The sequence below is a fragment of the Ranitomeya variabilis genome, chromosome 1, assembly GCF_051348905.1.
Source record: "Ranitomeya variabilis isolate aRanVar5 chromosome 1, aRanVar5.hap1, whole genome shotgun sequence".
Lineage (NCBI taxonomy): Eukaryota > Metazoa > Chordata > Amphibia > Anura > Dendrobatidae > Ranitomeya > Ranitomeya variabilis.
Window position 1 is genome coordinate 345,164,693 of NC_135232.1, and position 20,962 is coordinate 345,185,654.

The 20,962-nt window shown below is 45.7% G+C and overlaps 1 protein-coding gene across 1 annotated transcript in view; it reads right to left on the reverse strand.

Moving 5' to 3' along the window:
* The window catches only part of SLC35D2 (solute carrier family 35 member D2), a 186,289-nt gene that overhangs the window by 92,276 nt on the left and 73,051 nt on the right, over positions 1 to 20,962 (reverse strand). The window contains exon 6 of the mRNA XM_077299652.1: positions 15,258 to 15,326. Within this exon, the coding sequence (XP_077155767.1) occupies positions 15,258 to 15,326 (69 nt within the window). The remainder of the gene's footprint in view (positions 1 to 15,257; positions 15,327 to 20,962) is intronic.

Sequence of the window (20,962 nt, forward strand, 5' to 3'; positions counted from 1 at the left end):
AAAAAGTGTTAATTAATATTTTGTGCGGTATCTAGGAGATTACGTCTATCCTGAATGTTTAATCTCTGCTCCCAGCCATTGTTGCAAGGTACATGCTGTATATTACATTCAGCTACCACTGCATAAGGAGTGAACTTACCCCCTGATGAAATGTACAAAGATATTTTGCTTTACAAGCAACGCTATGTACCTCCACAATAGTTTTATTATACCTATGCAAAATGGAACTGTAATACACCAGTGTGCACAAGCCCGCAAGGTGCCCCATAACTACAGAACTTATATGAAACATCTTTCAACACTTCTGTGCCAGAGAGCTGGTATAATTGGGACCAGAGGCTCTGTTGCAGATTACGTCAGATTTAATAACTTTATAAAATAGAGCTGTTGTGTGCAGCAATATTTTTTCTATTAAGTATCAGAAACTATGACTGATGCATCTCATTGCAAGTTAAAGCTATCCATCTGGTTCAGTGCTATCCATCATACAACAGATCCAGCTCTGTGAAGTGATTGTTATGCCCAACAGTGGCGCATGTGGATTTGTGGACCCACTGTGCCGCATGACCAGGCCTACCCCGGAAGGGGCATAATTAACAAGTTACATTGGTGTTCACAGAAACCTTTAGTAGTGAGGTCAGGCTTATGCGGCAGGTAGCTGCCAGGTAACACTCCTGGGGAGAGCCTGGTACTGCAGCTGCTGACCTCAGGGGTCAGGTACACCAACACTGATTAGGGCTAGGTCTCCGTTCAGACTAGTTAGTTCTGGCACCTCTACAGAACTGTTACTGACATGGATCCAGGCTAGGTTCAGATACGCCAGTCTAAGATACACTGTCAGGGTTTGGCTGCGCATGGACCAGGAGATGAGGTTTAGGCACTGGCCATTCACGAACCAGGGGATGAGGTTCAGGCACACCAGGACCAAGAGACTATGGGTACAGTACTGGCCACACCGGGACCAGGGGACCTCACAACTCACTAATGAATCTACACTTTGCTTGGCGACTCCCTAGGGGAGAGAGAGTCTTTTATACAAGATGCCTTCCAGCTATTGGGTGAGTGCCATATCTTGCAGGTGCACTACATTATACTTAATGCCTCTCAGAAACAAACTAACAGCATTTAGAATATGCGCGCGCTGCCCCTTTAAGAACAGTGGTCCGCTCCCACAAACGCATACCAAATGTGCCACCGGGAACTGCGGGAAGCACACTAGGAAGCAAGAGAGACATGCCGGGAGACCACGCCGCGGGGTTTGGGCAGTGAGTAAGCTGGCAGCACTACATGGAGGGATAAGGGGACACCATGCAGGGGCATCGGCAGCAGAACTACAGTGATTTCTTCAAAAACAGAAACTACAATGCAGAAAAGAACAACTCTCAACTAATTTCTAATTAAATACAACTTCCATGATAAATCAGTTTGTCTTTTGGGATTTTTTGAAGTTTTGGGGAAATTAAATAAATAATAAAACCTCAATTAAAAAAAAAGTTGGGGTTTTGAGTAAAATTTAAAGAAAACAAGAATGCACTGAATATTATAATATAATAATGCCATATTTTATTAACAACAGAACATAGAACAAAGATCAGAAGTTGAAAGTTCAACATTTTTCCATTTCATTTGAAAAAAAAAATTATTTAGAAATTGGTGCCAGCAACATATCTCAAAAATGATGGATCAGAGACTTTTCTACCATTGTCTAGCATCCCCTCTTTTTATTCAACTGCCTGTAAATGTCTGGGAAGTGAAGAGACCAATTGCTGACGTTTTGAGAGAGGAATATATTCTTGCTCTTGTCTGGTGCAGGATTCTAGCTGCCCAACAGTCCTGCATCTTTGCCAGATTTTTCATGTCATAAAGCACCACATGTTTTCTACTGGTGAAAGGTCTGGACTGTAGATGACCAGTTCATCACCCAAACTATTTTCTGCAAAGCCAAGATGTTATGATAGATGCACAATGTGGATTAGCATTGTCCTCCTTCAATATGCAATCATTGTCTTCCTGAAAATGACATTGTCTGAATAGGAGCATATGTTGTTCTAAATCTTCTAAGTCATGCTCAATGTTGATAGAGCCTTTCATGATGTGTACGCTGCCCATGCCATAGGCACTAACCCCGTGCCATCAGAGGTGCAAGCATTTGTACTGTGCGATGATAACAAGCTGGATGGTTCCCTCAACTTTTGAGTTCCAGGACATAGAGACTGTGGTTTCCATAAAGAATTTCAAATTATTATTCATCTGATCACAGAGCATTTTTAAATTTTGCCTCAGTCCATTTTAAATTAGCTTTGCCCAGAGAAGACAGCATCATTTCTGGATTGTGTTAGTATATGACTTTCCCTTGTATTTCTGGATTGTACAAGAAACAGTGTTCACAGACAATGATTTTTGGAAGTATTACTGAGCATGCTACCTTGAAAAACCAGAGCTGGTATGTCACTCTCCACAAGGAGAAACTTTACCCCTTAGACCCCAGTCCAGAGCCTCTCACCTAGCCAAATCAGTTCTCATGCTTCACACGGACGAGGGCCAATAGTTCGAAACACCATGTCTCCAAATTGAGATTCTGATTTGGCTTTTATCCTAAGTCATATTGCAAGACTCGTTAAAGGGTTGTTTGTGACTTGTAGGATCGCTACTTCCAACAGGTGGCACTATAGAGTTCAAGTCCTCTTCCTCTCTGAAGAGGCAATTTGCATATAAAATGAGCCCATGTAGTGATTTGATGGACCATCTAAGGGCCACCATTAGCCTTGTCCCATGTGCACAAGGAGTTCTCCACAACCTATGCATCTTTTCATATTATTGTCACGGTGGTACTGGATAGACTAAGGCTGGTTACCCGGGCCCCTGCATTGTCCCTTAGGCTAGGGAAACCCTGTCTGTCCCTTTCCCAGAAGTTACACTAAAGGTGTGCATGTCTGGGCCGCCAGGCCTGACCCTGTCTCCTGTTTCAGCCCTAAGCTGAGACCACCACCCGCCACCCAGTGAAGACACAACACACCAATACCCACAGAAAGCACAGACAGGGAAAACTGAAAAACGCACCACGCCGCAGACATACAGGAATACACTATAATGTGCACAGGGCAAAACAAATACAAATATAGGAAGGAGGAATATGACAAAGGATAATACACCACCAGATACGATATTCCTCCAACAAGACCACCACTCCAGACCGGAATCACTAGGCACAAAGCACAAGCTATAATCGGCGACGCCCAAAGTCCAGCGCGACTATTTAAAGGCCGTGGGCGTGACCCAGCCTCCAACCTGATTACCAGCTAGATTAACCCCGAGCAAGCTGGATAAAATCTAGCCGACGCCACTGAGCGTGTAGTGAACGTAAGTGGAATTACTGCTGTCTGTCGGATGCCCTAGTGTGAACAGCGTCCGACATGACAGTACCCCGCCTTCTACGAGGGACCCCAGGGCCCTCACGACTTATAGGACCCGGCTTGTCCGGATGGCGGCGGTGAAACATACTGACCAGCCGGACCGCATGTATGTCCGAGACAGGTACCCAGGACCTCTCTTCCGGCCCATAACCACGCCAGTGTACCAGGTACTGTAATGTGTGGTGCACTACCCGAGAGTCAACCACCTTGGAGACTTCAAACTCCAAATAGCAATCCACCAAAACTGGAGGTGGCATAGCCGCAGTGTCCACCGAACCCACCACCTTTTTTAATAAAGATCTGTGGAACACGTTGTGTATTTTATATACCGTAGGGAGCGCCAAACGGTATGCTACCGGGTTAATGATGGCGGCAACCCTAAATGGACCAATAAACCTTGGACCCAATTTCAAGGATGGAATCTTGAGTTTTATGTTTTTTGTGGACAACCACACCCAGTCACCCACACTCAGGTCCGGACCTGTCACACGTTTACTGTCAGCCAATCGTTTGTACCTTGCACCTACGCTTAGCAAGCGCTGTTTCACTCTCCTCCAAACAGATGACAGTTGTGCTCCTAACTGGTCCTCCTCCGGGACGCCAGTAGAGCCCCCCTGATGCAGAGTACAAAACTGAGGATGGAGCCCGTAAACACAAAAGAACGGGGACTCCCCAGACGATTCCTGACGGTGATTATTTATAGCAAACTCAGCCAAAGGAAGGAACGTCGACCACTCCTCCTGATTGTCAGAAACAAAACAGCGTAAGTACTGCTCCAAATTCTGGTTCATACGCTCGGTCTGACCATTTGACTGAGGATGAAACGCAGAAGAATGCGACAACTTGATCCCCAGCCGTGAGCAAAAAGCTTTCCAAAATTTTGCCACAAACTGACTACCCCTATCAGACACGATGTCAGACGGGACCCCGTGAAGTCTGACCACCTCCTGCACAAAAACCTGAGCCAGAGTCTTAGCGTTAGGCAACGAAGGCAAAGACACAAAGTGCGACATCTTTGAGAACCGATCAACAACCACCAGAATGACCGTGTTCCCAGCAGAGGAGGGCAAATCTGTGATAAAATCCATGGAAATCTCCGTCCATGGCCTACTGGGTACCTCGAGAGGATGTAGTGTGCCAGCAGGACGAGAGCGGGACTTCTTAGCACTGGCGCACGTGGTACATGCTGATACGTATGAGACCACGTCCTGTCGGATTTTGGGCCACCAAAACGGACGTGACACCAACTCCAAGGTACCCCTAACCCCTGGATGGCCAGCCAGGACAGCATCATGATGCTCACCCAACACCTTTAGGCGAAGATGGAGTGGTACAAACGATTTGCTAATGGGAAGTTCTGGTGGTACCTCCACCTGAGCCTCGGCAATCTCAGCCTCAACCTCAGTCGTGAGAGGGACAGACGCTTGACTGACTCCAAATACAGCAGATTTTTATGGTCGGTGATAACTGTAACCTGATGAACCGACCCCTCCAAAAAGTGTCGCCATTACTCAAAAGCCAACTTGATAGCCAACAACTCCCTGTTGCCAATATCGTAATTACGTTCGGCAGACGACAGCTTCTTGGAAAAGTAGGCGCAAGGACGCAACTCGCCCAATGATGAGCCTTGTGACAGCACCGCCCCCACTCCAACCTCAGACGCATCGACTTCCACGGTAAATGGTTTTGACACGTCCGGTTGCACCAGAATGGGGGCCAAAGCAAAACTGTTTTTCAGAAATTCAAATGCGCGCACAGCAGCCTGAGGCCAGGCAGAGAAATTGGTACCCTTTTTCGTCATGTCAGTAAGCGGTTTAGCAATGGTAGAAAAATCTTTGATAAACTTTCTATAAAACCCAAGGAACCGCTGGAGTGCTTTTAGGTTATCAGGCCGTTCCCAATGCAGCACCACTTGCACCTTAGCGGCGTCCATTTTAAACCCTGAAGCAGACACAATATAACCCAAGAAAGGCAACTCCTGAACCAAAAATACACATTTCTCAAGTTTTGCATAGAGCTTATTTTCCCTGAGCAGCTGTAACACCTGCCTCACATGCTCTAAATGAGAATCACGGTTGCATGAATAAATGAGAATGTCATCTAGGTACACAATAACGAATTTCCCCAGAACATGCGACAATACATCATTTATGAAATGTTGAAAAACTGCAGGAGCGTTTGTCAACCCAAATGGCATCACCAAATTTTCAAAATGACCCTCAGGAGTATTAAAAGCCGTCTTCCACTCATCACCTTGACGGACTCTTATGAGGTTGTACGCCCCCCTGAGGTCAAGCTTGGAAAACCACTTAGCACCAGCCACCTGGTTGAACTAATCAGGTATCAGTGGCATAGGGTATGGATCAAGAACCGTAATCTGGTTTAACTCCCTGAAATCCAGACACGGGCGTAGTCCGCCATCTTTCTTTTTAATGAAGAAGAACCCCGCTGCCACCAGCGAGGACGAAGGCCTGATGTACCCTTTGCTCAAACTCTCAGCAATGTAATCTTTTAAAGCTTGCCTCTCAGGACCAGAAATGTTGAACATCCTTGCTTTTGGCAATTTAGCCCCTGGTTTAAACCTAATAGTACAGTCATAGGGGCGATGTGGTGGCAATTCTGAGCAACCCTTCTCTGAGAACACATCCGCGAAATCAAGCAGTGACTCAGGAATGCTTGGAGTCACAGCGGACACACATGTGGCCAGGCAATTCTCTTGGCAAAATCCGCTCCAGTGAATTATGTCCTGAGTTTTCTAGTCAATAACCGGGTTGTGCATAGATAACCATGGAAAACCCAGAACCATTTGTGCAGGAAGATTACTGAGCACCCTACACGTAACCTGCTCAGAATGTAGGACCCCAATGTGAAGTTTAACCACAGCCACAAACTCAGTAATCTCCCCCTGTGGGAGAGGGGTAGCATTGATGGTGACCACCTGGATAGGATGAGGCAATTTTTCGACCGTGAACCCAGCCGTGTGTGCAAACTCCTCATCAATGAGATTAGTGGCCGAACCACTATCCACAAAAACAGTGATTGGCAGCTCTCTGCCAGCGACCATAACTCTGGCAGGGAGCCTACATTGAGAGACCACCATGGAGGATATGCATAAGCTCAGATTGGCCTCCTCCACTCCCTCTGAGCTTAGTAGTTTTCAGCCGTTGCGCTTTTTTTTAGAAAACAGAGGACAAGCATTTACATAATGCCCCTTTTTACCACAGCAAAAACAGAGTCCCTGCCTCCTGAGCGAGGGGGCTTGATGATGCGACACCCCTGCGATTTGCATAGACTCCGTGGGCTCACCTGCAGCAACCTCACGTGCACCTTCAGCCTCCCCCATAGGCGGCGTCTCTAGCGCCCCTGTCATGATTCTCAATGGCGAGAGAACATAGCCCAGCATATATAAGAACTAGCTCTTGGAAGATGGAATCTAAACTGACCATGAACTAAACCTGCCGCACAATTAACAGTGGCCGGGTAGCGTGCCTACGTTTTATCCCTAGACGCCCAGCGCCAGCCGGAGGACTAACTAATCCTAGCAGAGGAAAATACAGTCCTGGCTCACCTCTAGAGAAATTTCCCCAAAAGGCAGACAGAGGCCCCCACATATATTGGAGGTGATTTTAGATGAAATGACAAACGTAGTATGAAAATAGGTTTAGCAAAATCGAGGTCCGCTTACTAGATAGCAGGAAGACAGAAAGGGCACTTTCATGGTCAGCTGAAAACCCTATCAAAACACCATCCAGAAATTACTTTAAGACTCTAGTATTAACTCATAACACCAGAGTGGCAATTTCAGATCACAAGAGCTTTCCAGACACAGTAACGAAACAGCAGCTGTGAACTGGAACAAAATGCAAAAACAAACAAGGACGAAAGTCCAACTTAGCTGGGAGTTGTCTAGTAGCAGGAACATGCAAAGAAAGGCTTCTGATTACATTGTTGACCGGCATGAAACTGACAGAGGAGCAAGGTTATATAGAGACTCCCACATCCTGATGGGAACAGGTGAACAGAGAGGATGATGCACACAAGTTCAATTCCACCAGTGGCCACCGGGGGAGCCCAGAATCCAATTTCACAACAGTACCCCCCCCTCAAGGAGGGGGCACCGAACCCTCACCAGAACCACCAGGGCGATCAGGATGAGCCCTATGAAAGGCACGGACAAGATCGGAGGCATGAACATCAGAGGCAGTCACCCAAGAATTATCCTCCTGACCGTATCCCTTCCATTTGACCAGATACTGGAGTTTCCGTCTGGAAACACGGGAGTCTAAGATCTTTTCCACAACGTACTCCAACTCACCCTCAACCAACACCGGAGCAGGAGGCTCAACGGAAGGCACAACCGGTACCTCATACCTGCGCAATAATGACCGATGAAAAACATTATGAATAGAAAAAGATGCAGGGAGGTCCAAACGGAAGGACACAGGGTTAAGAATCTCCAATATCTTGTACGGGCCGATGAACCGAGGCTTAAACTTAGGAGAAGAAACCCTCATAGGGACAAAACGAGAAGACAACCACACCAAGTCCCCAACACAAAGCCGAGGACCAACACGACGACGGCGGTTGGCAAAAAGCTGAGTCTTCTCCTGGGACAACTTCAAATTGTCCACTACCTGCCCCCAAATCTGATGCAACCTCTCCACCACAGCATCCACTCCAGGACAATCCGAAGATTCCACCTGACCGGAGGAAAATCGAGGATGAAACCCCGAATTACAGAAAAACGGGGACACCAAGGTGGCAGAGCTGGCCCGATTATTGAGGGCGAACTCCGCCAATGGCAAAAAAGCAACCCAATCATCCTGATCCGCAGACACAAAACACCTCAAATATGTCTCCAAGGTCTGATTAGTCCGCTCGGTCTGGCCATTAGTCTGAGGATGGAAAGCAGACGAAAAAGACAAATCCATGCCCATCCTAGCACAGAATGCCCGCCAAAATCTAGACACGAATTGGGTCCCTCTGTCAGAAATGATATTCTCCGGAATACCATGCAAACGAACAACATTTTGAAAAAACAGAGGAACCAACTCGGAAGAAGAAGGCAACTTAGGCAAGGGAACCAAATGGACCATCTTAGAGAAACGGTCACACACCACCCAGATGACAGACATCTTCTGAGAAACAGGCAGATCCGAAATAAAATCCATCGAGATGTGCGTCCAAGGCCTCTTCGGAATAGGCAAGGGCAACAACAATCCACTAGCCCGAGAACAACAAGGCTTGGCCCGAGCACAAACGTCACAAGACTGCACAAAGCCTCGCACATCTCGTGACAGGGAAGGCCACCAGAAGGACCTTGCCACCAAATCCCTGGTACCAAAGATTCCAGGATGACCTGCCAACGCAGAAGAATGAACCTCAGAGATGACTCTACTGGTCCAATCATCAGGAACAAACAGTCTACCAGGTGGGCAACGATCCGGTCTATCCGCCTGAAACTCCTGCAAGGCCCGCCGCAGGTCTGGAGAAACGGCAGACAATATCACTCCATCCTTAAGGATACCTGTGGGCTCAGAATTACCAGGGGAGTCAGGCTCAAAACTCCTAGAAAGGGCATCCGCCTTAACATTCTTAGAACCCGGTAGGTATGACACCACAAAATTAAACCGAGAGAAAAACAACGACCAGCGCGCCTGTCTAGGATTCAGGCGCCTGGCAGACTCAAGGTAAATTAAATTTTTGTGGTCAGTCAATACCACCACCTGATGTCTGGCCCCCTCAAGCCAGTGACGCCACTCCTCAAAAGCCCACTTCATGGCCAAAAGCTCCCGATTCCCAATATCATAATTCCGCTCGGCGGGCGAAAATTTACGGGAAAAAAAAGCACAAGGTCTCATCACGGGGCAGTCGGAACTTCTCTGCGACAACACCGCCCCAGCTCCGATTTCAGAAGCGTCGACCTCAACCTGAAAAGGAAGAGCAACATCAGGCTGACGCAACACAGGGGCGGAAGAAAAGCGGCGCTTAAGCTCCCGAAAGGCCTCCACAGCATCAGGGGACCAATCAGCAACATCAGCACCCTTCTTAGTCAAATCACTCAATGGTTTAACAACATCAGAAAAACCAGCAATAAATCGACGATAAAAGTTAGCAAAGCCCAAAAATTTCTGAAGACTCTTAAGAGAAGAGGGTTGCGTCCAATCACAAATAGCCTGAACCTTGACAGGATCCATCTCGATGGAAGAGGGGGAAAAAATGTATCCCAAGAAGGAAATCTTTTGAACCCCAAAAACGCACTTAGAACTCTTCACACACAAGGAATTAGACCGCAAAACCTGAAAAACCCTCCTGACCTGCTGGACATGAGAGTCCCAGTCATCCGAAAAAATCAGAATATCATCCAGATACACAATCATAAATTTATCCAAATAATCGCGGAAAATGTCATGCATAAAGGACTGGAAGACTGAAGGGGCATTTGAAAGACCAAAAGGCATCACCAAATACTCAAAGTGGCCCTCGGGCGTATTAAATGCGGTTTTCCACTCATCCCCCTGCTTGATTCGCACCAAATTATACGCCCCACGGAGATCAATCTTAGAGAACCACTTGGCCCCCTTTATACGAGCAAACAAATCAGTCAGCAGTGGTAACGGATATTGATATTTAACCGTGATTTTATTCAAAAGCCGATAATCAATACACGGCCTCAAAGAGCCATCTTTCTTAGACACAAAGAAAAAACCGGCTCCTAAGGGAGATGACGAAGGACGAATATGTCCCTTTTCCAAGGACTCCTTTATATATTCTCGCATAGCAGCGTGTTCAGGCACAGACAGATTAAATAAACGACCCTTAGGGTATTTACTACCCGGGATCAAATCTATGGCACAATCGCACTCCCGGTGCGGAGGTAGTGAACCAAGCTTGGGTTCTTCAAAAACGTCACGATAGTCAGACAAGAATTCAGGAATCTCAGAGGGAATAGATGATGAAATGGAAACCAAAGGTACGTCCCCATGAGTCCCTTTACATCCCCAGCTTAACACAGACATAGCTTTCCAGTCGAGGACTGGGTTATGAGATTGCAGCCATGGCAATCCTAGCACCAAAACATCATGTAGATTATACAGCACCAGAAAGCGAATAATCTCCTGGTGATCCGGATTAATACGCATAGTTACTTGTGTCCAGTATTGTGGTTTATTACTAGCCAATGGGGTGGAGTCAATCCCCTTCAGAGGTATAGGAGCTTCCAAAGGCTCCAAATCATACCCACAGCGTTTGGCAAAGGACCAATCCATAAGACTCAAAGCGGCGCCAGAGTCGACATAGGCGTCCGCGGTAATAGATGATAAAGAACAAATCAGGGTCACAGATAGAATAAACTTAGACTGTAAAGTGCTAATTGAAACAGACTTGTCAAGCTTCTTAGTACGCTTAGAGCATGCTGATATAACATGAGTTGAATCACCACAATAGAAGCACAACCCATTTTTTCGTCTAAAATTCTGCCGCTCGCTTCTGGACAGAATTCTATCACATTGCATATTTTCTGGCGTCTTCTCAGTAGACACCGCCAAATGGTGCACAGGTTTGCGCTCCCGCAGACGCCTATCGATCTGAATAGCCATTGTCATGGACTCATTCAGACCCGCAGGCACAGGGAACCCCACCATAACATCCTTAATGGCATCAGAGAGACCTTCTCTGAAAATCGCCGCCAGGGCGCACTCATTCCACTGAGTAAGCACAGACCATTTACGGAATTTTTGGCAGTATATTTCAGCTTCATCTTGCCCCTGAGATAGGGACATCAAAGCTTTTTCCGCCTGAAGCTCTAAATGAGGTTCCTCATAAAGCAACCCCAAGGCCAGAAAAAACGCATCCACATTGAGCAACGCAGGATCCCCTGGTGTCAATGCAAAAGCCCAATCTTGAGGGTCGCCCCGGAGCAAGGAAATTACAATCCTGACCTGCTGTGCAGGATCTCCGGCAGAGCGAGACTTCAGGGACAAAAACAATTTGCAATTATTTTTAAAATTTTGAAAGCAAGATCTATTCCCTGAAAAAAATTCAGGCAAAGGAATTCTAGGTTCAGACATAGGTGCATGAACAACAAAATCTTGCAAATTTTGTACCTTCGTGGCGAGATTATTCAAACCTGTAGCTACACTCTGAAGATCCATTTCAAACAGGTGAACACAGAGCCATTCAAGGGTTAGAAGGAGAGAAAGAGAGGAAGGCTGCAGTATAGGCAGACTAGCAAGTGATTCAATTATGAGCACACTCAGAACTAGAGAAAAAAAAATAAAAATTTTCAGCAGACTTCTTTTTTCTCTCCTTTCTCAGCCAATAATTTAACCCTTTTGGGCCGGTCAAACTGTCATGATTCTCAATGGCGAGAGAACATAGCCCAGCATATATAAGAACTAGCTCTTGGAAGATGGAATCTAAACTGACCATGAACTAAACCTGCCGCACAATTAACAGTGGCCGGGTAGCGTGCCTACGTTTTATCCCTAGACGCCCAGCGCCAGCCGGAGGACTAACTAATCCTAGCAGAGGAAAATACAGTCCTGGCTCACCTCTAGAGAAATTTCCCCAAAAGGCAGACAGAGGCCCCCACATATATTGGCGGTGATTTTAGATGAAATGACAAACGTAGTATGAAAATAGGTTTAGCAAAATCGAGGTCCGCTTACTAGATAGCAGGAAGACAGAAAGGGCACTTTCATGGTCAGCTGAAAACCCTATCAAAACACCATCCAGAAATTACTTTAAGACTCTAGTATTAACTCATAACACCAGAGTGGCAATTTCAGATCACAAGAGCTTTCCAGACACAGTAACGAAACAGCAGCTGTGAACTGGAACAAAATGCAAAAACAAACAAGGACGAAAGTCCAACTTAGCTGGGAGTTGTCTAGTAGCAGGAATATGCAAAGAAAGGCTTCTGATTACATTGTTGACCGGCATGAAACTGACAGAGGAGCAAGGTTATATAGAGACTCCCACATCCTGATGGGAACAGGTGAACAGAGAGGATGATGCACACAAGTTCAATTCCACCAGTGGCCACCGGGGGAGCCCAGAATCCAATTTCACAACACGCCCCCTGACGTAAACGGCGATCAATGCGGACAACATACATCAGAAGGGCTTGTTTAATCCTTCTCGAAACCCCACATACAAACTGACTCCGCAGCACCGGGTCATTCCACTGTGTGTCCACCGCCCAGCGGCGAAATTCAGAACAGTAATCCTCCGCCATTCACTCCCCCTGGCAGAGAGCGCGTATTTTAGATTCTGCTAGAGCCAATCTGTCAGGATCATCATAAATGAGTCCAAGAGCAGAAAATAAACTCTCTACTGAGTTAAATGCAGCTGAATCAGAAGGTAATGAAAACGCCCATGCTTGGGGGTCTCTGTTCGGTAATGACAAAACCAAGCCCACACGCTGAGCCTCATTACCTGAGGAAAGCGGGCGCATACGAAAATACAATTTGCAGGCTTCACGGAAAACAACAAATTTACTGCGTTCCCCAGCAAACCTCTCAGGTAAAGGGATTTTTGGCTCTGCAACTCTACCTGCAGTTTCCACTTGCACTTTAGATACCACAAGACCCTGCTGCTGAACTGCCCCCTTCAATTCAGAGACCTGTAAGAACAGCGCCCTCAGCTGGCAGTTTATGGAAGTCATGGAATCCATGATATACAAAAAAATATATATTGTTTTTTTTTCTTTTGGGCCGATTATAATGTCACGGGGGTACTGGGTAGACTAAGGCTGATTACCCGGGCCCCTGCGATGTCCCTTAGGCTAGGGAAACCCTGTCTGTCCCTTTCCCAGAAGGTACACTAAAGGTGTGCATGTCTGGGCCACCAGGCCTGACCCTGTCTCTTTTTTCAGCCCTAAGCTGAGACCACAACCCGCCACCCAGTGAAGAGACCACACACCAATCCCCACAGAAAGCACAGACAGGGAAAACTGAAAAACGCACCACGCCGCAGACATACAGGAATACACTATAATGTGCACAGGGCAAAACAAATACAAATATAGGAAGGAGGAATATGACAAAGGATAATACACCACCAGATACGATATTCCTCCAACAAGACCACCACTCCAGACCGGAATCACTAGGCACAAAGCACAAGCTATAATCGGCGACGCCCAAAGTCCAGCACGACTATATAAAAGCCGTGGGCGTGACCCAGCCTCCAACCTGATTACCAGCTAGATTAACCCCGAGCAAGCTGGATAAAATCTAGCTGACGCCACTGAGCGTGTAGTGGACGTAAGTGGAATTACTGCTGTCTGTCGGACGCCCTAGTGTGAACAGCGTCTGACATGACAATTATGTACTATAGAGTATTCAACGTTTTTGCAGTTTTTCATTGAGGAATATTTTTCTGAAATTGTTCCACAATTGTTAGAAGCAGTTGATCAAAAATTGATGAACCTCTGACCATCTTTGCTCCTGAGAGACTCTGCCTCTTGAACATACTCTTTTTATACACAGTCAAGTGATTTTGTTAACTCCAGCCATTCGTTAAGCCTTTCACAAGTTTTTTGAGATGTGTTGCTGTCATCAGTTTCTAAATTAGTAATTTATTTTCAATTGAAATTGAAAAACGTCTAACTTTCAACTTCTGCTATCTGTTCTCCGTTCAGTTGTGAATAAATTATGGCTATATCAGATTTACAAATCATTGCATTCTTGTATTCTTTACATTTTACATTACGTCCCAACTTTTTTTTGAATTGGGGGAGTAATAAAATTCTATTTATTAAGATCAGCGATAGTGCAGAAATGGATGTAAAATCCTTGTCCATTAATATCTGATTGATCTTTTTAATTAAGTTCAACCAATGTTAATGAGATAGTTGTAATTAGCGTGGAAAGAAACTTGACTGCAATGGGTCTGTGGAATAAATAGTACAGGGTAGAAATAGGAAAGGAAAAATTAATCTTTTTTAACCCTCTCTATCTTTCTACCTTTCCTAATTAAGGTGGGGAGGTTTTGAATGGTGGGTGAGTTTTAATCATGTAGCATATTACTGTAATTTTATGTTAATTTTATGCTTAACTTTTGTACTATTATGTGAGATTTTCCTTGGATTTTGTTTTGCCATACTTAAGTTATATTGCATTACAGTAAGTATATTAAGGTTTTAAAATACAAAATAAAGCATTCCAGGATCATTCTTATTTCTTTAAATATATGCTAATGAATTTTAAAGTGTTGCCAGACAAGTCTGCTGATTTCAATTACAACATGTAGTAGAAAAATTAAACACAATGGTAAAAACAAATACAAACTGAATAAATCAAGTGCAAGAGAACAGAATGAAAAAAAATCTCAGTGAAACATATATGGATGAATTCACCATGTGTAAGAAAAGAGCATGGCACTCATCGTCCCACAAACAATGTCCTTTATTATGGATACATGTAAAACAGAGGCAGGGAGGCTTTCACGTGGAAACCGCAGCAGACGACGGCCGTTTCGCTTCCATGGGTCATAGAAAGCAAGCCAGCGCGAAACGGCGGCTTGCGGTTTCCAAATGAAAGCCTTCCTGCCCCTGTTTTACATGCATCCATAATAAAGGACATTGTTTATTGGACGGTGAGTGCCATGCTCTTTTCTTACACATGGTGAATTTGGACATATGTTTGTTTCTCGGCTGATTGGCACCTGTGTCCCTGGAGTTTTAACAAGCCTTGTGTCCTCAGAGTTGTGCAGCAGTGCCGTTCATCTTTCCCTTTGTTGTACAGACATGTATGGATGCGTTATTAATGATGATTTATCACAAACAAGAAAGCTGTATACAGAACACATATAGGTAACAATATGATGACGGTATCTTACCTGGCTGCTATTAAAGCTCCAGTTACAATGGCTAATATGCTTAGTATAACAGATAATGAATATCTTTTCCTGTGAAGTAGAAATTGTGCAAATAAGAATTTGGAAGCAGTCATTAAAACATGTAATAAATAGAATAGATAGGATCATGAAAAAAAAAACCTAAGTCCACCCTTTTTAAATTCTATGGTATTATGTATCATGAGATTTAAAAAGTAATCTGGTTTTCAGGGGATCTTAAAATTAGGTAAATACAACCTCAGATGCACAATTACATATGACAAACTATACCGTATCATTATTTAAAGAGGCTGTCCACTACTTTTTCATTGATTACCGCTGATTGGGATAGATCATCAATGTCTGACCTGCCAGGGTACAACACCCAGCACCCCCCGCCGATCAGCTGTTATTGGTGGCGGAGGCTGCCATTACTCACTTGCAGAGATGGCTGTCTTCTGAGAGTGGCTGTGGTAGGGTACTACATATCCTCCTCCTATAGATTTGAATAGGAGGCAGATGTGTAGTACCCTGCTGCGGCCACTACCAGAAGACAGCCAGCATCATAAATGAGTGCTTCCGGCAGGCAGTCGCCACCGATAGCAGCTGATTAGCGGGGGTGCCAGGTGTCAAACCCCCGCAGATCAGACATTGATGACCTATCCTAAGGATAGGTCATCAATGAAAAAGTAGAGGACAACCACTTCAACAAAAACTAGGATACAATGAGAAAGCAGTATGTGAAAAGTTAAAGGGGTTATCAAAGACTTTGTTTATTTTTCCATATGGAGCTAGGAACTTACAGGCAAGTAGTTGCCAACTACCTTCCAGTTCTGCAAGGCGCCAATCGCTAACAGCTCAAAGGGCTCACAAACTGCTCCTGCTATCAATTCTGTGACTTATGGCAACGTCACATCGATAGAGCAACTTCTAACCTTCCACTCTGCTCTGGAGACAGGGTGTGTTGCCTAACAAATATCTGAGAGAACTAATTGCTGCTGCTCATCAGTCTGGAAGAGCTATGAGTCACTTTAAAAACAATTTGAGCTCCAACATTCTAAAATGAGCAAAAATATTTATAGGTAGAAAACATTTATGACAGTTGACAATCTTTTTAGGAGTGGACATCTCAGCAAATTTACCCCAATGTCAAGCCATGCAATGCTCAGAAAAAAATGCAAAAAAAAAAACCTAAGACCTATACCTCAGACTCTAAAGGCCCCAGTTAGCATGGTAAATATTTAAGTCAATTACAGTAAAATTAATACAAAACTGAACAAGTATGGCTTGTTTGGATGGGATGTCAGAAGAAAGCCTCTTCTTTCTAAAAAGCAATTGACAGCATGCAAAATTGCATCTGAACAAACCACAAAAATCACTGAAACAATGTCTTTTGGACAAACGAGACAAACGTTAAGAAGTTAGGCCATATAGCATATAGCATAACAGCACAAATATCTTATGACAACTGATAAGGACGGTGGCGCTGGGGTGATGATTTGAGCTTCTTTTGCAACCACAGAACCTGGGCACCTTGCAGTTATTTAATCGACCATGAATCCCTGTGGATAATAAACTATTCTAGAGTGAGGTTTGATGGAGATCATTTGTGAACAGCAGTTTTCAGCTTTTTCCACAGATTCTCGATTGGATTGAGGTCTGGACTTTGACTTGGCCATTCTAACACCTGGATATGTTTATTTGTGAACCATTCCATTGTAGATTTTGCTTTATGTTTGGGATCATTGTCTTGTTGGAAGACAAATCTCCATCCCAGTCTCAGGTCTTTTGCAGACTCCAACAGGTTTTCTTCAAGAATGGTCCTGTATTTGGCTCCATCCATCTTCCCATCAATTTTAACCATCTTCCCTGTCTCTGCTGAAGAAAAGCAGGCCCAAGCCATTACGCTGCTGCCACCACCATGTTTGACAATGAGGATGGTGTGTTCAGGGTGATTAGATGTGTTGCCTAAAAGTTCGATTTTGGTTTCATCTGACCAGAGCACCTTCTTCCATATGTTTGGTATGTCTCCCAGGTGGCTTGTTGTAAGCTTTAAACAACACTTTTTATGGATATCTTTGAGAAATGACATTCTTCTTGCCACTCTTCCATAAAGGCCAGATTTGTGCACTGTACAACTGATTGTTGTCCTATGGACAGACTGTCCTACCTCAGCTGTAGATCTCTGCAGTTCATCCAGAGTGATCATGGGCCTCTTGGCTGCATCTCTGATCAGTCTTCTCCTTGTTTGAGATGAAACTTTAGAGGGACGGCCGGGTCTTGGTAGATTTGCAGTGGTATGATACTCCTTCCATTTCAATATGATTGCTTGCACAGTCTCCTTGGGATGTTTAAAGTTTTGGAAATCATTTCGTATCCAAATCCGGCTTTAAACTTCTCCACAACAGTATCACGGACCTGCCTGTTGTGTTCCTTGGTCTTCATGATGCTCTCTGTGCTTCAAACAGAACGCTGAGACTATCACAGAGCAGGTGCGTTTATACGGAGACTTGATTACGCACAGGTGGATTATATTTATCATCATTAGGCATTTAGGACAACATTGGATCATTCAGTAATCCACAATGAACTTCTGGAGTGAGTTTGCTGCACTGAAAGTAAAGGGGCCGAATGATATTGCATGTGTCACACCGTTCTGTCTGTATCTGGTTTTTGGCATGACAGTGCATGTCTTTGCTTTAACCCTTTGGTTCTTTCCCCCTAATTGAGCTGGGATACTGTTGGCTGTTACCTGTATGGAGCCTGCTTAGTTCCCTGCTCTGCTGTGTAGCCGTACATGGGTGGTTAGGTCTTTGCTCTGCTACACGACCATCAGAATGCGCGGTCCCTGGTTGCCGCTGTGAAAGCTGTCCGCGGGTTGTGAGGTCATTTGCAGCTGGTGCATGACTTTCCACGTGTGTCTGGGTGTGCAGCCGCTGCCAGGTGCCCTAAGCCTCAGTTCCTGCACTGATTGTGCTGTAATGGTTTGTGTTTGTGCTAAGGGCGCGTGGCCACACCTCCCCTGTTTTTATCAGGATTAGTGTGTGTACATGAAATGCTGTCCCCAGCCAATTGCTGTGGAGCAGCTCCTATATAAAGTTCCCCTGCCCTATGGGCGGGGCCTGAGCTACTCACAAAGCTCCTGAACTTTGCTATGTGTTTTTTGTGTACCTGCACCTCTCCTGTCTATGTTTTGGTACCAAAGTCCTTGCCTTGATTCCTGTTATGTCCTGTTCTGGCACCTGTCCTGGAGGCGGTATATCCAGGCCTGAATCCTTGATCCTGTACCTGTCCTGTATCTGACCCTATCTGAACTGTGTCTGCTGTGTTATGTTCCTGGAATCCCTCTGCGTCTGGAGCCCCGCACCCAGTGACTTTGAGTCTCTGGTAACCGGTGTTTCTGCTGAGCATCTGCTCTGTCTTGTGCTCTGGCTACCATGCAGTGCTAGCTCCTGGTGGGCCCAGCAATCCTGTGGCTCCAGCACCATCCCGCTTGTGTTTCTTCCTAGGTCCGATGCCCGGAGCCTGACGACCGCAGTCTGGAACCTGATGGCCGCTGCCTGGAGCTTGGAGCCTGATGACTGTGGTGGTGCCTGGAGGTTGTGACGGATGTCCAGAACCGAACGACTCCTGTCTGATGTCTGCTGGTGACCCTGCGTCCAGATGTCCTGATGTCCTGTCTGTACTCTGATGTTCTGCTTGCGTCCTGATGACCTTGTGTAACCTGATGTCCTGATGACCTCATGTACCCTGATGTCCTGACGTCCTGTGTGTGTCCTGATTAGTGTTGAGCGATACTTTCCGATATCGGAAAGTATCGGTATCGGAAAGTATCGGCCGATACCGTCAAAATATCGGATCCAATCCGATACCGATACCCGATCCCAATGCAAGTCAATGGGACGAAAATATCGGAATTAAAATAAACCCTTTATAAACTTGTAGGTTCATTCTACATGAAGGAAAACAACTAAGAATAATGTAGGATGTATTGGGGGACGTGGCGGAGACATTAAAGGCACAGAGGTTTAGCCCAATGTAATAGAATAGCAGGATTTTGGGGGTTTTTTATGACGTTCGGCGGTAGAAAGATTTTGACTATGTTAATTTTTTTTTTTATTTTGTCAGATATTGATGTTTCACTACTTCCACGCCCTTCACCTTCTTTTTTACTTCTCCCACACTTTCTTCTTCATTATCCTCATCATCAGCTTCTTTGACATCAACTTCTTCACCTTATTCATCTTCTTCTTCATCTTCTACCTATTATTTTTTTGGTTACATTGTTCATATTCTTTTTATTTTACTATTATCTTCATCATATTCTACTTCTTCATCATATTCTTATTTGTGACAGGCATTCCCGTAGTTGTTATCTATAAAAGTTTGAAGATTACACCTTCCGTTCTGCCTGTCACAAAAGAGTTACATTTGTCCGCGTTCAGTTTGGCCTGCAGCATCAGGCTTTATCCAGGGGCACCACGAGGAGGAACGGACTCACCCCCATACACTGCTTAGTCTTCTTCTGCTTATAATTTAGATAATATTTTTTGCTCTGATATTTAGTGTTATGCTTAATGTTCTTCTGCTCTTTGTTCTGCAGCCTCTTGTTCTTCTGCTTCTCGGTCTTCCAGGTCGTCGTCGTCTCCAGGGTCGTCGTCTCCGGGGTCGTCGTCATCGGGGTGGTCTTCAGGGTCGTCGTCTCCGGGGTCGTCGTCATCGGGGTGGTCTTCGGGGTCATCGTCTCCAGGGTCGTCGTCATCACGGTGGTTGTCGTCTCTGGTGTCGTTGTCATCTTAGGGGTGGTCTTCCGGGTCATCGTGTTTAGTCTCTTGAACTTGGAAATGTAGCAGAAGGTACAAGAAGGCTGAGAAAATGCCGAGAACCAGCTGATGGAACTGGAACTCGGATGGCTACCCGAAGGTCCAAGAGCCAATGGAACTACCGAGGACCAGCTGACGTTACTGGAACCCGGTTACTAAGCAGGAGGTACCCGTGCCTGAAAGCACTACCAAGGACCACCTGACGTTGGTGGAACTCGGATACCCAGAGGGAGGCACCTAAGCCAAAGGCTCTGCCCGGAACCAGCTGACGGTACTGGAACCAGGATGGGGAGCAGAAGGTACAAGAGCAAAAGACACTGCCGAGAACCAGCTGACGGTGCTGGAACCCGGATGGGTAGCCGAAGGTCCAAGAGCCAATGGAACTACCGAGGACCAGCTGACGTTACTGGAACCCGGTTACTAAGCAGGAGGTACCCGTGCCTGAAAGCACTACCAAGGACCACCTGACGTTGGTGGAACTCGGATACCCAGAGGGAGGCACCTAAGCCAAAGGCTCTGCCCGGAACCAGCTGACGGTACTGGAACCAGGATGGGGAGCAGAAGGTACAAGAGCAAGTGTCTGCGTGGCTTTTGCAGGACACGATGCCGGCTGCACAGCAGGGGAACAGCTGGCGGTGCTGAACCCCACTGACACATTGGCTGGTGTTTTTCTCTGTGCAGCTAGCAGTACCGGGCCCCAACTGGCGGTGTTGGAGCCCAGGGCTCTGCAGGGGGAGCAGAGTGTAGGCCGAAGCCTAATTGAACCAATTTCAAAGGTAACCTTTAACCCCCCCTCAGGGGTTACAAAGTAGAAGAGCCACAGCTTATGCAGCAGTAGTGCTGCACAAGTCAAAGGTTGCTCTTTTAATTTCGCTCCTTGCACAC